General features: G+C 36.4%; 1 protein-coding gene across 9 annotated transcripts in view; it reads left to right on the top strand.

Annotated features, from left to right (window-relative positions):
• The window catches only part of tns1b (tensin 1b), a 266,496-nt gene that overhangs the window by 51,361 nt on the left and 191,754 nt on the right, over nt 1–23,381 (top strand). The window contains exon 1 of one of the 9 annotated variants that reach the window (XM_089133412.1): nt 10,360–10,534. The exons of 7 other annotated variants lie outside the window; for them this stretch is intronic. In XM_089133412.1, coding sequence (XP_088989538.1) covers nt 10,454–10,534 — 81 coding nt within the window. In that variant the 5' untranslated portion in view covers nt 10,360–10,453. Of the gene's footprint in view, nt 1–10,359; nt 10,535–23,381 lie in introns of those variants that run through there. One more of the 9 variants, XM_089133401.1, reaches the window with a different exon arrangement.

The following is a 23,381-nucleotide window of genomic DNA, read 5'->3' as shown; positions in this document are numbered from 1 at the left end:
ATTACATGCCACTAACCCCAAACCAAATCCTAATCCTAACCCTAGACTGTAAAAAATAATCCTGTAAAAAACGGTAAACTACTTGTAGCTGTGGTTGCCAGCATCATACCGTAACTATACGGTCAGTTATTGTTTATGTGTTAGAGCTTATAGCTGTTAAATTAAAGTTTTATACTGTAGCTGACAATACAGTATTTAGCTGTTAGTTTCAAAAACAGTATAACACCGTATTTTACAGTATCAACCACAGCTGCCAGTAGTTACCGTTTTTTTACAGGATTGTTTTTTACGGTACATGTAGTTGCTTAATCTAACTCAATACTTATAGTAAATTACGGTTTCACATTAGAAGACAGCTTAAAATAAATTATAAAATTTTCAATAATGCAATTTGTAACTTTGAATCAGAATCAAATCAAATGCTGCTTACAGTCACAAAAAATTACTTGAATCAATACATACTTTTTACACGTTTTTGATGTATGTGAAATAAGTCTTTTCTGCTCACCACTGCACTGTAAAAAAATATTTTCAAGATTTGCTATCACATATTTTCTTTTGTCAAATCAACTTTATAATAATTCATTTAGTTGAGATAACTTATTATTTTAAGTTTCTAAAGATTAAATTAATCTCCTTCATTGTATTAACTCACTTTTTTCCAGTTCAATCAACTTAAAATTTTAAGGCAACCCAGGTTACTTACTTTTTTAAGTTAAACCAACAATATTTTTTTACAGTGTGTGATTGCAGTTATTTCATAAAATACAGTAAACACAGTAATATTGTGAAATATTATTAGTTTAAAATAGCCGTTTTCTGTTTGAATATATTTTAAAATGTATTTTATTCCTGTTTTCAGCATCATTACTCCAGTCTTCAGTGTCACATGATCCTTCAGAAATCATTCTAATATTATTTGCTGCTCAAGAAACAGTATTATTATCAATGATTAAAACAGGTAATACTTTTGTCAAAAGACGTGATGCATTTTTCTTGATTCTTTGATGAATAGAAAATTCAGAAGAACAACATTAATTTGAAATATAAATCTTTTTTAAACATTAGAAATATCTTTACTGTCACTTTTGATGAGTTTAATGCATTCTCATTCTAAATAAAAGCATTTAAAGTGTTTATAAAAATTAAGTTATGCTAATTTACAATGTAGAAAATGCTTGTAATGATGTTATACATGTTGAAGTACCTCTTTTTTTAAAGAAAATGTTTTAAAAACTAAAAATTAAACTAAAAACTTGAAAAGAGCAAAAGCTTGTTTGACAGTAAGCCATTGCTAAGGTGGATGTGCTGTACTGTGTTTGAGATCAGTTCTCCTCATAGACACTAGGGGTCACTCTGGCAGCTGTCGTCCTCTCAGATCATCGGTGTATGACACAGTAACGCACAGGAGGCCTTCTTTTGCACTCGATACACATAGGTTCCTATAATCACTTCTCCAGGCTCGTATCCTGTGACAGCGTTTCCTCTCGCCACTCTTATCTGACTGTGTAAAGCTGTAAAGTGGCATGTTGACTGTGCTAATCTGTGTATTTGTGGTGACATCTTCCTCTCAGTGACTTACAATGCAAAACACTCAACCTGAAGATATAGTGTGACGGATTTTTTTTATGATATTTGTTGGAAATAATGATTGCAATAACAGTGGTAAAGAGATTAATTTGAGAGAAAATGCCTGTTTAGTTGGTGCCTATCATATTAGCATATTACTTCAAGTCTGTAGTGCATTTGGACCTTCTTTCTGAGTTTACACAGATTTAGAAAAGAATCAAATGCAAGTCACATAGAATAAACAACAACAAATGTGTCATTTCTGTTGATTTTGGCGTTGTGTATCCAAATGTGAGCTTCCTCTGTGAGTGAGCAAAAATGAACATTTGCAGTGATGGCAGGACACCTCTGCATTTTTATGTGTTTTGTGAAGAAATGCTTTGGCTTTTTGCTGCATGTTAAAAAACATTTTTGGTTCACCATGTCTGCAGCTAGAGACTTTTTATTTTTGGTCAGTGAGCTAACCCAGGAGGACATATACTTTGTGAAACTGTAAATATGCCATGTAAACTATTTTTCTCCGGGTCATATACCTGTGGACTGTTGTGGGCAGCTTGAGTTACTCTGTTATGTTCTCAAGTATCCATTACGTTTGCTGTTACAGTAAAGACTGCTATTTTCATTGTTTTGGACTCAGATAAAAGATATTGTTTGCTTATAAGAGCACTAGTGATGATTTTGGGGTCTTGGAGGGCTGTGCTTTCATTCACTCTATGACTGTGTTCAGGTGTGTTATGACTTGGCTTGAAAATACACTAGATAATTTTACCCAGGCACTAAGAAGGCCTTGACATCCCAAATGGAGCCATATAAATATACTGTATGCATGTGTATATATATACCATTTAAAATAACATTGTAACATTGAATATATTAAATGTGTTTAAAATGTAATTTCTTTGTGTGATGGCAAAGATGTCTTCAGTGTCACATCCTTCAGAAATCATGCTGATCAAGAAACAGTTATTATTATTATCAGTGTTGAAAACGGTACAATTTTATTTCAGGATTCTTTGATGAATGGAAAAATCTTTTAATATATTTTTTTCAAAATCTTTTTTTACTTGAAATCAATTAAATGTATACTTTTATTCAGCAAGAATGCATCAAATTGGTCAAAATACATGTTTAATATAATTATAAATTTAAGTATATTCAAATCGAAAAATTATTTTTAAATTGCAATAATATTTCACAATATTTTTATTGTGCTTTTAATCAAATAAATGCAGTGAGCATAAGAGACATATTTTAAAAACATTAAAACACCTACCGATCCTGAACTTCTGAACGCAGTGTTGTATTGCATGCAGTTAGTTTTTCCAAGTTATTATTATTTCAGTGTCATAGGTTGTAATTGTAATAAAAAATTTTATTTTTCACACAAAAAAAAACAACTGTCTCAATAGGGTGACACTGTGAAAGGCACTTTTTTTCAGAGGAATCCCCAAATATGTAAGTGATTAAGTAAAAATATACTTAATTCAAGACGTGTTTAACCCACTTTTCATGTGATTTGTTGAATCTGAATTTTTGAATTGATTCAAACTGATTCATGCAAACTAATTGAACTTACCAATTGCAATTTTTAAATTTTCATTATTTTCATTATAAGTTTTTTCATTATAAGTTTTCACTATAAAAAGGCAATTAATATCATAATTATGTTTACAATATTGCTGAATTTATATTATTAGCAGATCATTGGAAATGCATTGTGAATTTACAACTCAATCTTGAACATCATCCAGCAGTAAGTTTCATTAGCTTCAGCTGTGTTCTTCAAGTTCCTTGCTTCTGTAGGCTAAAGGCTCAGCTCTTCAAATCATCCGTTTTGACCCCAATCTCCTTTAATATGCTGCATCTGAGGCCGGATATTATTTCCTATATTATATTGCTTCTCATGTGATTCATGTTCTCGAAATAGAGCTGAGTGAAAGCGCATCACGACCGCTCTGCGTGTGTATATTTAGCCGGTCTATTGACCAGAGCGGAACTCATAAAGGGATTGATCTGCTTGAAGAATACCAATGGATGCTTTCACAGCCTCAGGCTTTGAGGTGCTGTGGGGAACTGATGACAAAGTTAATCAAACTGCATGGGACTAATCCTGCACTTATTTCTGTCTTATCATCCTTTCTCTAGCCCGACTAAATCTCAGAGACATTATCTGGTGTAGAGACTTCTGTCAGGCGCAGTGAACTGTAAGAATGAGACCTCAAAGTTAAAGGCATTTACTGAAACACATCTCGCTGGTGACTGTGCATGATTCTTCTATGGCCCATAAAAGTGGACGTTTGTATCGTCAGCCTTTGCAAACCTTCCTCACATAGCTACATATTTGACTATCAGCAAAAACTCCGGTTCATAGTTTATTTTAAGGAGCACACTTGGACAGGAAAAGAAAAATGTAAAGCAACAAACCATGGTTCGTTTGGTTTGATGTGCTGTGCAGGACTGGGAAGATTCTTTGATTAATTGCAGGTGTAGATATAATACCAATTTAACTAGTTGTTTACCAACAATCAGTCGACCATTGTGACTAACTGATCAATCATACAACAAACTGCCAAATAAAACGGATTTCATAGGGCCGTTTTAACCTTAATCTATAATTTATTTTACAACTTTTTAAAATACACCTTTAAATCCCTGCCATTTCTTTACTCCATCTAGCCGTTTTTGAATTCAAAATACTAAAAATACCAAAAAAAGCCTTTATTTGAATTAATCAACCAATCACTCCAACCAACTAGTTGATTTTGAGCATGCTATTTGTTTTGTTTATTCATAGCCATGTTTTTAGACCTAGAATAGATATATATATATATATATATATATATACACACTGTAAAAAAATTTTTTACCGTAAAAAAATTTTACGGTAAAAAAACGGCAGCTGTGGTTGCCAGAATTTTACCGTTAAAAATACAGTAGGAACGTTAATGGTTTTACAGACTTAACTTAAAATTTACAGTAATAAACCGTAGTTTTTTTTTCTGATAAAATTTTGATTTACCAACTTATTGATATCTGTTTTAGACCATTGTAATACACTGACAACCATCAATCATCATAGCAGTGATGTACTCATCATAAGTCATTACTTATTTAAGTAATACTTATATAAAGAAGCTGCACAGTGTCATTCACACAAACATTAAACACCATCATGCTAACACACATAAAATTAAAAAATGCAATAAACATTACTTTAACAACATTAAATGTAACATAAAACCCTAATGTACATAACTGAAAAAAACCCCAATAAAACTATGAGGAACTATAGTTATTTCAACAAAAATACATTAAATGTGAAGTGTCACACAGGGAATTGTGGGAATGTCAATTTACGGTTTTTCACTGTAAATTTTACAATGATTTGTTCTTTTTCACTTTCACAATTATCACAGTTATCACAGTTATTTACCGTGTAAAGTACGGAAACTTTCTGTTAACCAATGGGCTATATGCACGCATAAGTTCCGCATTTGACGTAAGGATGCTCGTCCATTTCCGGTTGTGGAGATTAAAGCGGAGGAAAACCGGAGAAAACGGGATTATGGCAGAGTCTTCAATATTTACTGTCCTCCCGTCTTTGAAACGAAACGTACATACGTTTAGATGTAATTTTATATATAGTTATGTTTATTTAATATAATTTTAAAAAGAAGCATAAACACAACGAGGGGTGTCTGTTTTATCTGTTTTTGTGACTAACGTTTCATTAGTATAACCATGGAGTTTAAAATTCAATATAAATTCTCGGTATTGTATTGGACTCTATGATCGGCGGAAGTTATCGAGCATCCTTAATCCTTCACCGGAAATAACGCCGTGCATAGAGCCCATTAACAGTTTTGCACTGTAGCATTTTTACAGTCTTTTACTGTTAAAATCACAGATATTTTTTACAGTGTATATTAGGGGTGTGCAAAGCAGCCGCTATTTGTATTTGTATTTGTATTTGTTCAGGGAGGAAAAGTATTTGTATTTGTATTCGAGTAAAATTCAAAATAGGCATAAAAATCTTTAAAAATAGGCCTACTTTATAGTGTATGGATTCTTTAATTATATCCATTATAATAATTATGGATATGCAATATTGGTTGATTTTTTCTATAAATCCAGCAATGAACATGTAACAAGAAAAGTCATTGAAAAGAAAATAACAGTCAGCCATTACCTCATGAACCATGGTTAAACCAACAACTAATAAAATACAATTGTGAACATTATGAACCCCAACACCACGGTGGAGGACGCTGTGCAGACAGAATAAGTTATATGGATAATTTATAGTGAGGAGGTTGATTATGAGCCCGACGCGAAGCCTGAAGGGTTTTCGATATAACTACGCCTCGCTCTACATTACCCCGCTTATTACATGGCTACCTACCAAATAAATCAATAATTTGACTCAAAATATGGATATAAAAAGGAGTTTATTGATTTAAAAAAACGATTGTATCGCTCCCGCTAAAAAAAGAAAAATAGTCCGTTCTGTCTCTACGTTTAGAATCCATGGCAACGCTCTGTTTTTCATAGCAACGGTGTGTTGTAGCCTACTTATAAGCAGCGGCCTGTTATAATAACAGACCGCATTCTACATTGGAATTCAATCAAGCCATGAAACAAATAATTACCGTTACCGAGCTAACAGAGCTACGTAAACAGAGCGAACATGAAAACACCCGTCTGCAGACGTCAATAATGGAATATACTCCCGATCAAACTCCGCTTCCCGAAAGTTATAAACTGCCACCGGAACATAGTTAAGGTACAAACATCTATTAAACAAAAATAGTGATGCAGTTAAGTGTTTTTTTTTTTCGCTCAGCCGAGCCCTCTCTGTTGCTGTGTGGAGCAGCCTGTGTCAGTCACCTCTTCCTGAACGTCACTCACTCAACTCGCGCACTGACTCAAGTCACTCAACTCGCGTCTCGTGAGGAACGCAGCTTTTTGATATAAAGTATTTCTTGTTCCCGAATACAAATATTTTTTTAAGTATTTGTTCGGAATAAGTATTCGTAAAAAACACATTATTTGTACCTTTCCGAATACCGTATTCGGATTCGGCTCCACCCCTAGTGTATATATATATTTCTGCTTGTGGATATCTAGTCTGCTTGCTACTCGGCCAAAATACTTTTCTGATTTTCTTTCAAATATACCACTAACCTGTTACATTTTGGCAAATCCAGTGATTTTTTTATTTATCTTTCTCAAGCCATTTTCACTTTAAAAACATGCCATTGTTTTCAGGTTGTTTGTAGATGATAACCCTCATGCTGTGATTCACTTCAGAGTTTCTGAAGCTCAAAGATTTACCAGGCTATACATTTACCATGTTTACCGGCATTTGTGTGCTCCCTGACTGCCTGAATTAGCTTGCCTGTGACTAAAGCAACCCCTAATTACCAATGTGTCCACCATGTGCCATGATGGACAGGGTGAATGTCTGTGAAAGCAAACAAGTCTGACCCCAGGAGAGGTTTCATCTCATCAGTGTGATGGAGGAAATGCCAAGGGATTACGGACATCATCCAGAGACAGAGAGACACCCGCAGTGACACCACCTTCCCCTCCAGCGGCCCACTGAAGGTTTGATGGGACTGTAATGAAGCTCTGCTCTGTTTGCTGTTTGGGTTGCTGTGTGTTTGATGGCCCAAAAAAGCAACACGCTCACTGATATCTGGGGCAGAGACATGTAGCCGTGACATTAAAGGAGATTTACAGACCCAGAGGAAAAACTCACTGCTCAGAGGATGCTCTTTTCAGGCTCGTGGAGTTCTCAATCATATGTCATTCTCTTAAAATTCATTAGAAAAGATACATATGAGATGTGTAGTAAGAGTGCAGAGCATTAAACAATCATGTATAGCTCAGATGAAGAATATCTTGAGAAGTACTATTGAAGTTTTGATGGTAGATTGTCTAATTTGATCTTTTCTGAGCACAGTTTGAGACATTGTTGAGCTGTCAAACATTAGTGGAGATGCATGTGAAAGTACTGCAAACCTGAGAAGATAAAGTCTCAGTTTGCTCTCCATTTAATCTCATTATTATAGGGGAAACAATTGGGATATTATTTCATTTGTGACTTCTTAGGAACAATGCATTTACAATGATGTTTCATTTAAGTATTCAATTTGTCTCTGATGTTGCATTTAAAAAAAAAAACACACAGACAATTGTTGATTCGCATTTAGAGTTTTGTCATAAAATGAGTGTGGATTTAGTTATGGAAGAATCTGATGAGTTCATTTTTGACTTTTAATTTCAGAGTCAGTTCTGAGCACATGTTTGAGAAATTGTTGAGATTACTAGAGGTGACATGTGGGATTGTTGCAAAACCGAGAACCTAAAGTATTCATTTGTACTCCCTGAAGTGCCAGGCTCATCAGCCCTGTGTCGGCCTCATCGACACGACAGCCGTCGGCACTGATCCTCAACAAACTCGTCTCCATTCTGGCTCGATGACGCCGACTTCCAACCAGATGGAACTGGATAAATATTCTAAATGTTCTGATCCAATCTGACTTCTGACCAGTAATGCTGCCTGGATCATGATCATAATCATACACTGTTCGCTCATTGGCCCCCAGCTGAACCTGGGTTCTCCCAAGGGATTTTTCCTGATGGAGTTTTGGTTCCTTGCCACTGTTGCCTTGGCTTTTGGCTTGCTTAGTTGGGGACATTTAATATTCAACAATATTATTGATCTACCTGCCTTAAAGCTACACTGTGTGATTTTTACCCCCATCTAGCGATGAAAAGGTATATGACCATCCAGTGAATATTAGTTTCTGTTCCTCTCAATTCCAATTTCGTTTTAACTCCTACGGTGGCCAATGTAGCCCAAGGTTAACATGGCTTCCAGTTCAACCTTGTCCATGAGTGTTAACTCAAACGTAAACGCGAAAGGCGAAGCTTGAATTAACGGGTATGTTCCTCTTTGGCTAATGTACATTCAAGATGGAGGGGCAACATGGCGACCGACATTAGAACCCCTTACCCGTATGTATTTTCAATGGCATATTATACACTCACGAGAATACTTTATTACTTGAACGAAGTAAATATACATTCATAAGCACATATTTTTGAAAGAACTAAGTATTTTTAGCTAAGAATAAACTAAAAGAGTTACACAGTGTAGCTTTAAGGTAGAAGATGACGCAATTTTCTTCTAGAAACAAGCAGTTATATTAATTTCTTGTTATCACTGTGAAGCTGCTTTGATACAATCTGTATTGTAAAAAGCGCTATATGTGACTTGACTTGACTTCATTTGCTCTACGTTTAATCTCATCATTGTCTAGAAGCAATCGAGATTACATCAATCTCATTTGTGATTTTTCTTTCCTGTGCCCAGAGCAACAATATATTTCTCAGACTTGTCTCTATTAGGAGTCTCACTAGAGTTTGCAATGTTTGAGACATTGTTGAGTTTTCTTGTGAAACTCTAAAGGAGACGCATTGCAAAGCGAGATTTCTGCCAATCTGCAAAACAAACACTCAAGGCCATTTGCTTTCCTTTTTTAATCTCCATTTAGGAGAAACAATTGACATGTTTTAAAAGTTCTCATTTATGACGTTTTATTCTATGACGTTTTACACTTCAGTTTTGACTTCATTTAAAGTCAAGAAACTATTTGTGTTAAGTTCCTGAATACAATCCGTCAGAGCTCCCATTGCACGTTTATTTGCGATGGTTGGTGACGTTTCACTCGCAGTGGCCCAGAGATGCATTTTAATGCTCAGAAATGAATCTTTCATAGCTCAGACAATCTGGCTTTAGAAGAGTTTGTCGAGAGATACTGCAAAGAGAAAATCAGCCCATTTACTTCGCTTTTAATAGAAGAAATAAAGAGTTTGAGGCATTTCGTTCTCAATAATGCTCTAAGATGCCTCGGCTCACATAATTTCATTTAGAACTAAGTTCATTTTCAAATCTCACTCTTGGCAATGTTGTCGAAAGCTCGGTTACACTTTATTTCGATAGTCACTTTAGACATTCTACTAACTATAAGTAACTTTTCAACTACATGTCAACTAAGTGTCATTAGAGTATTAGTAGGCTGTAGTAGACTGTTGGGTTAGGGTTAAGTGTTAGGGTTCAGGTTAGGAGAACAAGTTGACTTGTAGTTGCTAAGTTACTTACAGTCAGTTTAATGTCTGTTGGGGGACCAACAAAATAAAGTGTTAGCAGATATTAAGCTGACAGTCTACTAGTACTCTAATGATAGCTAGTTGACATGTATCGGCAAAGTTACTTATAGTTAGTTGAATGTCTAAAGTGGACTATCAAAATAAAGTGTTACCGAAAGCTCTTGTCTTATCCGAAACTCTGGAAACGTGACATTACGAAGTCTTTTTCCCAGTAGACATCTTGAGACACAGGCGACACTATCAACCGAGACTTTTAGAGATTCTTCGTTCCTGTGGGTATATTTGCCTCCAGGATGAGATGAGAACGAGCGAGCACGCTTTGAGAAAATCTGCTCATGGGGGAGGTTAGAGAGGAAAGCAGGGGGTGGAAGATATGAATGAAAGTAAGACTGAAGAGAGAGAGACACGGAGAGAGGAGGGGCTAAAGCCGACAAGGAGAGCAGTGGGGAGAAATAAAGAGGCTCTCCGTCACCTCCCCCTCTCTCCTGTGGAGCCGAGCTATACATGACCCCAAAAAGAGAGAGAGAGAGACGGAGGGAGGGAGGGCTCCTGGAATAAGAGAGTGGCGAGGAGGACAGCAGCTCAGTGGATGCAGCTCTTCCTCAGCGTGTCATGGATCTGTGGAGTGTTGTGGGACCAGCGTGTGGAATAGTTATGTGTCCCGTGCGGGATCCAGAGGAGAGGAAGCCTTCAGCGTGATTTCGTGATGCCCTCCGTGTCTCTCAGCTTGCCAGCCGCTCTGGCCGGCCGCGCACGCACCTGGGTCTGCCTGTCCTGCATGTTCTGGGTGAGCCGTGGGTCAGTCCACTTCACTGCATGGGGCAGGTGGGATTGGGGGAGAGAGGATTTTCCTGAATGATTCGATGAATTAGATCTGTGCTGGGGCAAAGGGCTGCTCGTTTCACATTTTAAGTGTCTTGCCCTGTTTTGGCGCTAATATTTTCTGTACGTTCTCTAGCCTGTTGCTCTAGGTTGTGTGTCCTTTAAGGATTTGGGAGCGAACATTTTGTCATCAGTTTTGTTCAACTCCTAAAGGAAAAACTTGCCAGAATGGTTGTGGCATTGGATTCGCACCACTCGGCTCCAAAAGTGAACAGAAATGTCACTATTTTAAAGATGATCAGCGATTATCTTCGTCTGAGACATTATGAGATCTCCGTTTTTGAGATTAAATGGAGTGTCTTGAGTCCAGAGGAATAAGATACCATTACAAAGATGCCAAAATCATACCAAAATATTTCTCATTTTGATTTTATTGATCTATACTTAATTTAAATGTGAGAAGCCATTGACTTCATTGAAACTCTGTATTTGCTCTTCTTCATTTAACCTATTGAGAAATTAAGGAGATTTCACTTGTGACGTTTCTTTCTTAGGGATCCAGAGGAACATTTCAGAGAATAGAGATTGTTTATAGATCAGGTCATTTGGCTTTGGAAAAGTTTGTTGAGAACAAGTTCATGTTCAAATGTCAAGGCAAATCGTAGTCAAGTCCATATTTTTTTATTTCTCATTCTCATAATCATTTTATTTCTCTGTACTTCAACAATTGTCTTATGTATCCTAAAACGTTCATGTCCCCTTTGGAGCTTGATAAATTATACCATCCACTTTCGTTGGATGGAAAAGAGCAGCTCGGGTTTTCCGATGGGTGAGTAAAGGATGACAACTTTTTTTGTCTATTTTTGGTGAACTATTCCTTTAACTGTCACTTCTTTGATGGTTGTGTCCCCTCTTTTTTCTCTTTGGACATTCACACATTCTGACCTCTCAGGTCTCTTAATTAGCATTCTGCTTTAGTGAATGGAGTGGAAAAGCATCCCAAATCCTCCTTAAAGCTCAGGCACTTTTTGAATATAGTGGGAGCCTTTCAGTCTTCCTTTCAGACTGGTTGTGCAGTCCTGCTGCACTGGCTCTGGTGGAATGGAGTTTACAGGGACCAGGACTCTGTCTACAGCTGTAGATGTCATCATATATGGCGAGAAGATGCGGGAAACAGGCATTCGGAATGAAGCAGATGTGATTTATTTGATGGCAGCATCCAAAACGAAATCCCTGGGCCCAGACTCGATACTTGGCTTGGTTTGATTACCTGCTGAGGACAGATGACATTGTGAGTGGAAAGAGACATGCACTTCTCTGAAAAGAAACCTGTCCTGATGTCAGCAGAGAGAGAGAGAGAGAAAGAAGCAGTAAAAGAGCGGGCAACATCTAATACCTGAAAGCTCAGAATGCACTTCCTCCAAACTCTGAATAATAAATGACCTGTCTGAGACTTTTTGGTCAGTCTCTTGTTCATAAAGTTCACTGAAAGCAGTTTAAAAAAAAGGTATTGAAGGTTTGGGAAAAAAAAAAAAATTGGTAAGATTAAATATGTTAAAATTTCGTTAAAGCATTAGGCATTTATTACACACTGCATTTATTAAAGTTAATTATTAAATAATTCTATTAATCTGAATAAATAAATAAATAAATACTCAGTGTTTTAATTACAGTTGATTTGATACGTTAATGTTATTTTATATAAATTGTATGTAAAATTTATCATGCATTATCTAATTGGATCTTACTGTAAAGTGTTACCAAAATATTACAGTCAATTATCATGCTGCAGTCCATTTTACTTCCATAATATAATGTATTTCCAACTGAAACTGGGTATTTAGTGAGAAAAAGATGTAGGGCGGGACTTGATTTTATCCATTGGTAATTGATTGGATAGTAAAAAGTGGGCGTTGCCAGTATGGAATCACATTGCCAGATGGAAGGCTGAAAAGAAAGGTTGTTGCAGTGGGAGAGACGGTTATGGTTATAAAAATATATATTATTTGGAATAAATACACTGATAAACCAGGCAAATTATGAACAGAGACATTTATAAAGTAGGTTAAAAAAACTGTGCTGAGGTTGGATGAACATTTAAGGGCTATTAAACCCTTATGTTTTGCACTCAGGAAATATGCGTAAAGACCACTGAGACGAGGTGTTGCTTACACACGTTCTCTGCCACTCAGCCAATGCAAATATTGACGTATCTTGAGCTATCTGAGAGGTCAAAGAGCTTAGTGCAGTGATCAATGTCCATTAACACTCCAGATCAATCAACAGCAAACAAGTTGCCCTGTACAGTGTGAAAGTGGTGCGGTGCCCAATCTGGAACAATTCTGCACATTATTTTATTTTAGATTTTTATTTATTTTTTTAAAATCTACTGGTTTGCAGATAAATATTCAAAATATGAAATATTGATCAATAAAATAAAGGTGCAGGTAAATAGTCATTCGTCTCTGTGCATTACGGTGATCTCTTGGTCAGCTTTGATTTTCTCGGACTAATGAGTCTGTGGTCTGTGAAGTCACTCGGCGTATGATTTACTCTTGCACCTGAATTCCACTTTAATGACCTCATGCTCTACAAGCTCTTCATCCTTCTATCAAAGCTGCCTGTGAGGGGCCCCTGTAATTTTGGCAAATTCAAAATTTGAACATCTGGTTTGCCTTCATAATGGATCAGCCATAGTTCTTCATGTACTTCTAGGCACTTAATGTTTTCTGGGTTTTTGTGTGAAGTGGAGTACATTCTGTGTGTATTAGTGATGCTTTTGCAGGTAAATAATAATAATGCAACATTGACTGCCATGAGACTATTTTCCTGATCATTCCTTGTTTTGTGCGTTTCCTCCGTTGCAAAAAACAAAACAAAAAAGTTGGCACATGGATCTTTTTTTTTGACATGAGTATGTTCGAAGATGATGAATACCAGAGTTTACGCCTCATGGCAAATTTGATGAGATACGCATCAATGCAGCATAAACTTTTAAAGGGATAGTTCACCCAAAAAAATTCTCTCAGTAATTACTCACCCTCATGTTGTTCCAACCCCATAAGACCTTCGTTCATCATCGGAACACAAATTAAGATATTTTTGATGAAATCTGAGAGCTGGATCACTCCACCATACTAGTCCATAGGCTTCTTGAGGAATTGAAACTTGCCGGCCTCGAAATGTTATTAAATTAAAATAGTCCAAGTGACTTCAGTGGCTCAATCTTAACTTTATCAAGCAACAAGAATACTTTTTGAGCGCAAAAACAAACAAAAATAACAACTTTATTTCAACTATTCACTTCATTTTTAGTAAAAATAGATTCAGATAATATACTGTAGATTAAAGGGATACTCCACTTTTTTTTTTGGAAATTGGCTCATTTTACCACTCCCCCAGAGTTAAACAGTGGGGTCTTACCGTTTTCCAATGTATATTTAGACTGATACTGATATTTAGAAGAATATCAGTAACCAGACAGTTTCTGGTCTCATTGACTTCCATAGTAGGAAAAAAAATATACAATGGAAGTCAATGAGACCAGAAACTGTCTGGTTACTGATATTCTTGTAAATATCAGAAAATCGACTGAATTGATTCAAAAACGGTAAAACTCAACTGTTTAAATCTGAGGGAATGGTAAAATGAGCCTATTTAAAAAAAAAAAAGTGGAGTATCCCTTTAACATCAAACATTATGAATTAGGAGTGACTTGTTTGAAACTCCATTTTAAGTAATTTCAGAGCAAATTCTTCAATATTAAAATGTTGTTTATTTAAATTGTTTAAAAAAAAACCCATTGAGACGCTTATCAAATTAATTTTGTTATAAGGCTGAAAAATGCCATTTCTCTGTAGCTAAATTGTGAAGTCCTTGTGTGTCATTGTACCGGAGCACCATGTGGAAAATGAAACTGTAAGTGACAGTCCGAAGGGAGTTGTCCCCCTTCCCTCCGAGTACATTATAAGCCGTTTGACCTTCTCTGTTGATTTACGATGCGAGTCCGACCCGTGTTTACTTCACCCGGCAGAGCTGTTCACTACTCCACTGCTGTCAATAGAGCTGGATTCTGGAATGTGTCCTGATCACCTCCCCTAGTTTTCTTATTAATATCTCACTGTGCCCCATTATTCTGTCATCCTCTCTGATTTTTCCCATGTCTCTCTTTCTCCCTTTCCCTTAATCCCCAGTCTTGCTGAGTTGCCAGTTTTGATTCTTCTTCGTCTTTCGGCATCTGTCAGAGATAAAAGTCTTACTGCATGTACTGCAAGTCTTACGGATTCGATGGCTTGACGTCTTGTTTCAAAACTTGATCAGTAAATGAAACTGTCCACAGGCGGACATTTGAGATGTAAATATTTGCTATCTGGGGGAGTTGTAGAAAGTCACAGGCATCTAATGGCTCTTTGGCATTGTTTTTGTAATTCATCAGAAACTCATTAATGTGTTGGCGGCATTTCTGAATGGAGGCCTATCTGGGGAGTCATGTGGTTTTCATCATGTCAAACTTTACTTGATTATTCTTCATTGGTGTTCTTTTTTAGTCTCAGTAGGGGGCATTAGTTGATGTGAGTTCACGTTGCAGTTCATAAGCAATGCGCAACCAGCATCTCAAAGAAACAAGGCTGTTTCTTAGTCTTTGTGAGTGGAACCAAATGGCTGGTGGTTTTGATGGGAATTATCTAATTTTCACTTCTCTGCCCAGACTGTACTGTATGCGTTCAAATATGAGAGAGATTTCCGTCGTTCAATTATCACTTTAAGGAAGTCATTTTGATGTTTGGGTTGCAAGTTTTGCCAATTTCTTCTGATATCACTTTAGCTGGGTTTTAAAAAAAGCAGAAATATCACTTATTTGGCACCCAAAAAAGTTGCTGTTTTGATTTAAATAGGCAATGCATTTATGGATTGGATCATTATTACAGTGATTATTATGTTTCTATCATATTACATGTTTGGCAACAGTTCTTCTAACTCTGATGAAGTGTGTAGCTTTTCATTTCTTAAACATCCATGTAGGAAGACACATCATGGCCATATTCCAGAATGACGATGCCAAGATTCATCATGCAAAGTCCAGACCTTAAATTCATTGAAAGTCTTTGGGATGTGCTGGAGGAGTCTTTACAGAGTGCTGGACTCTTACATTGCCAATACAAGATCTTGATTTAAAATTGATGAACCTCTTGATGGAAATAACATCACAACATTTATTTTTAGTGGGTCACATTCTGATTCAAAATAAAGTGGCGGTATGGATGGCTTCAAATAGGATGTACAGTATCAAATGCTCCCTTGAGAGGGTTCACTTGAAGTACTCTTTGGAGTGAGTCGGGCCAATGATTTTCATGTTCAAAATGCAATTTGCCCTGTCTCTGCACACTGTTGTATCTGAGCTTGTTTCTTTACTCTTTAATATGTGAAAATGCAAACCCTAGTTCTCAATGTATCCTTCACCACTATACATGACTGTAGCAGTGTGGTGTTTTTCTTGTCAGTGAATGATATCAGGACTAAGTGCTGTGGTTAGTCGCACATCAGCATCCAACCAGAGGCCTCGAGACGGAAGAGGTGGTTGAGCAAATGATGAGGTTAGCGGTGAGCTGCTTACAAAGACGAGAGTGAGAATGATACCTGTACTTGATATTTTTAAAGGGATAGTTCACTTTGAAATTAATTTTTGATATGTTTTAGCTTACCTCAAGGGGATCCAAGATGTAGGTGTCTTTGTTTCCACAGTATTTTCAATTTTGAGATTTTTCAGTCAAACCGTTGTTGTCTGTCAGTCATACACTGGAGGCTAAGGGGGTCCACCAAAAAGCATGCACAGAAAAGTCAAAATTAAACATGATTTAATGACTCCAGTGTACATGTAAGTACACATTGATGGCCTAAGACACGAAACGAGCGTTTTGTGTGAGAAAACGAACAGTATTTATATCGTTTTACCTCTTGTAATCATAGCCATGACAAAATGATCTGACGGCACGGGCGCTTCGGTCTGCGCATGCCCTTGAAGTGATCGCTTGCGCGCCTACGTCACTCTTTGTTTATATAGAGATTTCGGAAGTTTTACCTTTCACTAAACATAAGATATAGTGAAACCGCATTTAGATATACGGGAAACCGCAATGGAAGATGATTTCGGTATACTTGTATCTAAATATGTTTAGTAAAAGGTAAAACTTCCGAAATCTGTGTAAATGTTGAGTGACGTCACACGCAAGCGATCACTTCGGGCATAACATTGAACTGATTCAGTTCGGTTCAGTTGGACATTGCACAACTGATTCAGATCAATTGGACGTCACTGTGATTACAACAGGTAAAAACGATATAAATACTGTTCGTTTTCTCACAAAAACCGCTCGCTTCGTGTCTTAGGCCATCAATGTGTACTTACATTTACGAGTCATTAAATCATGTTTAATTTGGACTTCTCTGTGCATGCTTTTTGGTGGACCCCCTTAGCCTCCAGTGTATGACTGATAGACAACAACGGTTTGACTGAAAAATGTCAAAATTGAAAATACTGGGGAAACAAAGACACCTACATATTGGACCTCCTTGAGGTAAGCTAAAACATATCAACAATTAATTTCAAAGTGAACTATCCCTTTAAGCCTGTTTGCAATCATGTAAACATTGATAGGGTACCCATACCACCTGACTGGACCTCCTACATGGACCTGTTAGGGGTCTTACAGATAACCGATCATGTTTTGCTCTTTTCTTTAGTTCAGTCTGGGGAAATCAATGTCTTTGCCAAATGCAGACAACATAAAACCAAACTCTTCCAAAGCCTTCAGTCACAACTATAGTGTTTAAGGCTGGGTCAAAGTAGATATTGTTTGCGGGCCGCCAATGAAAACCATCAGTTGACTGCAGTCTGCTTGCCAATTTGCACTCTTCCACAATCCCACTTGTCAACATCTTGATCACAATTGTTTCTCAATCAATTCCACTGTCTGTCTTTGTGTAAGAATATATCTCTTTGCAAGTCAATGACTTTGTTTAGAATAACATACTAATGCACTTCTCTTAATATTTCTGCAGTATGCACATTTTCTGTATGCATGGTCTTGGATGACCTACAACATTTGAATTCCATCAATCGTGACGTCAGGTGACAACACTGTAGCATACTGTTTACAATGTTTATCAATGTAGTCCAAGTAGTTTTTCTAAAAATACTTTTTATTCTGTACACTTCATCCTGGACATAGCCAAATGCCAAAGTCTTGTGGCAGACTGTTTATATTTAGCTTTATATAACCAACCAACTCTATTTCAATTCTGGATCAGGAATATGACTCTCAGTTCAGGTTATGTCCCAGGAATCTTATTTTAGCTGCTGAAGAATGACCAAGTGTTGTCTCTTGTTGGCCTGTCCTATATTGGTTAATGTGATTCAGATTTTGTGACCTCGTTTCTATCTCGGGACATCTGTCTCTGTCCCACCAGGTGCTAGGTTGCACTTAAAGGGACAGTTCACCTCAAAAATGGCACTGATGTTGACATTGATGTTGATCCAAACCTGTTTGCTGTTATATAGTTTTTGATGGAAATATATATATACGTATATATGAACAAATGGACATTGAATCTGTTATAATAATTTGTATCTGTGATGGTTTGATGACTTCTTATGTGGTGCTAGTGCGGTGTAGACGTCCATAATCCTTTTGAATTGAACAGGTAAAAAAAACCCAAACAAACACAAAACACAAAACCAAAGTGGTTTGGAACGACATGAGGGAAAAGGCGAACTATTTATTGAAAGTTTTGCGGTGATGATGCTTTTGAACACTATGTGAAACCTTGGAGCATGGACTAGAAGTCTCTGATTATAGGCGAGCATCTACAACCCCATTGCTGGCAGAGATCTGGTGTTAGTTTCCTTATCATGCCTCTGAGGCCAGTGTGAATCATGGTAATTGGCACAATTTAGGGTGGTATGCTCTACTTTCTACAGAGAGATGTAAATTACTGCCAGTGAACTCTGTTTCACTCTGTACAGACGTAGAAGAATGCCTCTCTTCTAATAGCCCTCATTTATTTTTCTGAATTGCACAATATGCAATATTTATTTTCATGAGGATACATGAGGTCACCGAGGGCTGTGAAACAGAGCTTTATTTGGTTTTGATAAACACAGGCTCTGATTGATTCTTGAAAACATGCACTGGTGGTCTTACGTGGTGATTTAGATGCATCTCAGGTTTCTTTAGCTGCCTTTCATGGCTGTGATGAAGATATGATTCTTCAGCATGCTTTTGCCATAAAATACTATTTTTATTGCGTAATACAGTGGATGCATGTTTCTGTCTGTTTAGTCTTGTGCAAAAAGTTGCACTTTACTCTTTTTCACAACAAGTCCAAAATTACAGAGCACAAACAAAAATTATGACCATGAGTTATACACACACAAGCAGTTTGTAATATTTTATATATATTTATTAATGCAAAAGCCTCCAAGTGCCATTTGAAATTTTCTTCTAGAATGACAATTTTTATCAAGCTTGTAGTCAAGTTCAGTCATTTAAGTGAAATTACTGAACTTGAATGTATAACCTTGAAAAAAATGATCATTCTAGAAGAAAATTTCAAATGGCACTTAGATGCTTTTGCATCTGAACTCTTCATATATGTTTACTTTTTTATATTAATGTGTGTGCAGGTTTTCACTAAATTAATATAATGCAGTGATATTTCATTTATTAATTCATAAAAAGTAAAAACAAAATTCACATACATTTTAATTGGACATTATTGGACAGTATGCAAACTGAACTTGAACTGATTCACAGAGATGAAATCTACTCTCAAACTTTCCAGAGGCCATTTATACAGCATGCATTCTTCAATTCAGTTTGCACTTTTTGTGCCACATTTTGGCTGTTGCTTTTTGTTTTAGCGCATAATTTTAATACACATTATCACCACTCACCATTAAACATTCACAATATATTTGGATCTTCCTGCAAGTCTGCTCATGCTCACACACACGGAGTTATTGTACAGTATGATGAATGGATATGATTTGTGACGCGTGTGAATGTCCATGACGAGAAATGACAAAGTGTTTTAGCAACAGCATGTCATGCCATCACTCAGGGCCTCTGCAAACAGCTTCAGGTTGAGGAATTTATAAAGGTACTTCACTCTAAATGTCAGATTAAGTGAGTAATTTCCTCGTCCGGATCCGCCTCTTTGAAATGCGTTTAGGTTAGATGGGGGATGAGAGAACAAAAGAGAAAAAAAAATTGGAATGCCTGAGGAGAAATTTCCCCTAAATGAAAAGCAGGTGACCATCACACAGCCAAGAGGTCACATTCTGACCCTCCCCCCCTCAGAGAAAGAAAGAGAGAGAGAGAAGAAATAGAGAGATGATGGAGATGTTTTATTCATGACCCATCTAAACCTTCTCATGGTGGTTTGATATCACTCTCTTTTTTTGGCTTACCAAAATATCCCACCACTTATATTCTCACCACGCCTGCATTTATTTGATGAAAAATCCACTAAAAGTGTGTAATATTATTCATTTTAAAATAGCTTTTCTGTTTGAATGTATTTTGAATAGTCATTCATTCCAGAATTACTGAATTACTCCAGTCTTCATTGTCCCACGATCCTTTAGAAATCATTAACACTTCTTATTATCATCATCATCATGTCATTTTGTTTTTAAGATTTTTTTTTCTTTTCTTAATATAATACGGCATTTATTTGAAATAGAATCTTTTGTAAAATGTCTTTACTGCCACTTTTGGTCAGTTTAATGCATCTCTGCTGAATAAAAGTATTATAAATGATTAGGGATGCACCGAAATGAAAATTCTTGGCCGAAACCGAAAACCAGAAAAGAGGAAACCTAGGGCCGAAAACCGAAACACTGAAATAAATGATGCCAATTATTACTAGCATTGCATTTATGGCTATGACTGTATAACTTTACTAAAATCAAGGCATTGCAAAATTTGTATACAATTTTCAAAGAATAAATCAATTACAAATTATGCAAATATTTATTTCGCACATTGCAACAATGCACAGTATAAAATAAAATTCAAAGTAAAATGTTTAACTTGACCCCACTCATGTGTACATTAAACGTGTCATCACAACATTTCGGCCGTATTGTTCGTATTGAAAACCGAAAATGCCCTTTTGGTCCGGAAATTTTCGGTGCATCCCTAGAAATGATACACTGTGGTCCAAAAGTTTGTAGACTTCTAGAGAACATTTCTTAATATTTTTTTTCCGTTAAACTTCCAGTTTCCACCTGACGCCTCCATATAGAGTTCCATAAATGTGCATCATGTGTAACTGCAGCTCTCACTGTGATTAAGTGTCTATTCTCAGAGTTCAGGAGGCAGTCATTTGTCTGTGACTGTGAGATATTGTAAGAAGTGACAAATAAGTAGCTACTGTAGTATACTATTCATGGGTTCGCAGCCGTGTGCAGCTGATGAATGATGGGATATCAGCCCACTTTTATGAGCTTTAGGTGACGCTGACCACCAGTGACGACTGGGATTGTGATGCTCAAGATGGTTTCTGGTTAGATTATATACACATGTATACAGTGTCTGTGTTATTATGTTATGTTTATATAAATATATAAATACATCCAATATACTGTATGTCATGAATGCATGAAATAATCTTAACTCATGTCATTATCATCGTTGACCTCGTCTGCCATTGTTGTACAACTTTATGAATGACAAAAATTCCAATTTTGGAGTTTTCTGTTGAATTCTGTGGCTTCAGATTCTGAGTGAGCCTGTCAGGCCTAATGTACTGTAATATAGAGCTCTCTAGTGTGGGATATCAGCATGCTGCAAGGGCTTTAGATGATGTAGACCTCCAGTGACTCAAGAAAGTTTGTATCTTTTATTTAGAAGGTGTTTTTTTAGGTGGTGATATCACATGCATATGTGTTTTGTTTTGAAAAGGCCTTATAGGGCCAGTATTCTGTGCTTTTACAGGAAAATCCAAGAAATTCTTGCACTTCAAGACTGATAAGCAAGTAATAGACATCCACTCTGTCATGTGTGTATGTAGATGAGGAGCAGTGGGTGGTCATGGACATGTTAGTCGTATATGAATGCAACATCAGGGAGAAAGAGTATAAAACATTAATGAATACCCGGGACTGAAGGACAAGTTAGAAAGAATGTGACAAGTCAAGTGAAGCCGGCGTAGTTCCGGCTGTGATGGGGGCTCTGGGCTGTGACATCCCAACCGGAATAATGGCCTCAGCAGATCCCAGGAAAAATAACTTAATCTGGGTCCTGAACAGAGCGATCATAAGAACAGCTCAGACACTGATGTTCAAGTTCCCAGGACTAGACATTCACAGGAAGACCACCTGAAAACATGTGTAAAGAGGGTGAATATATCTTTTTTTTTCTCTCTGTCATGATAGACTGATATCAACCTAATGGATTAAACATTGAAATGTTCTGGATTGTTTTATTACAGAAAATTGTCTGTAATTTTTAGTATTTAAGTTATATTTTATATTAAGCTATATATATATATTGGCCAACTCTGTAGATATTAGAATCGGCATCTACCATCCAAAAAAAAAAAAAGTATATATATATATATATACCCCTTAAATTTTTCACTCCTTGTTATTTTTCAGCCATTTGCTAAAATCATTTAAGTTAGTTTTTTCCCCCTCATTATTGTACACACAGCATCCCATATTGACAGAAAAACACAGAATTGTTGACATTTTTGCACATTTATTAAAAAAAAAAAAAAAAAAAAAAAGGTAACAGTGACTTCATCTCGCAAATCTGAATTTATTTCTCGCAATTGCAATTTTATATATATTGCAAGATGAAAAGTCACAATTATCTTTTAAATTGTTTTTTTTCCATGGCAGAAACAATCTTCCATATGATCTGGCACTGTAATAATTTATACTTATGAATTCTTTTTTTTTCCTTCATTTTATACTGTACATCTACCTTATTCCTGACGACCTTACTGCGTTGTGAATTATGGGTGGCACTTCCGGTTTGGGGAACTTCCATTCAAAAAGGCTAAAACGAATCATTTCAAATCGAAAGGCTACCATACAAATAAAGCTGATCCGTCAGTTTGACTGGATGAACTGTCAATTTTCCTTCATGATTTATTTTCAGACATTATGAGAATAACGTTATACTTGGTATTTTAACGTGAAATGTTATAATAAGAATATCCATGGCAAGAGCTCTTTTAAGTCTCTGCTTTCTCTTCCTCATGATGGTTTTTATTTTTTCCTTTGCAATCCGCTGTAAAAGTATGAAAAAGGACACCATATTCGGCACATTTGTGGTCTGTTCTCCCGAATTTAATTTACGATATTCCATTAATAATTCATTGGAATGCACGAAGAATCTCTCGTTATTCTCCTCAAATCCTCGCGTCTCTTTTCAGGTTTGTTTTCACGGATAAATGCAATTCATAATCTGTCAAAATGACGGAGATCACTTTGATATAGTCAAGTTAATTAACAATTTTGATTAAGGCTTGTTATTACAATACAGATATATATGTGCCCACTATAGTGATATTTAACCAAAGACTCGCACTTTTGGGGCTATTTTTGGGCTGTTGAAAGCCAAGGACTTGTTGATTCTTTTAAACTTTTAAATTTTATTTTAATGTTCGATGGTTGAAGGGTGAGTCGATTAATGTCATCTGATTCTGACACTTTTTTAGCCTATTGCGTTCATAGAGCGAGCTTTTGTTAACAGCTTATCGGAACCATAATTTGCGCAAAGCATCATGGGGCGTAGGAA

Source organism: Pimephales promelas, chromosome 7 (assembly GCF_988280905.1).
Source record: "Pimephales promelas chromosome 7, fPimPro1.hap1.1, whole genome shotgun sequence".
In the NCBI taxonomy this organism is placed as follows: domain Eukaryota; kingdom Metazoa; phylum Chordata; class Actinopteri; order Cypriniformes; family Leuciscidae; genus Pimephales; species Pimephales promelas.
Note: the sequence above shows the minus strand (reverse complement) of the source record. Positions and strands in the feature narration are given on the sequence as shown.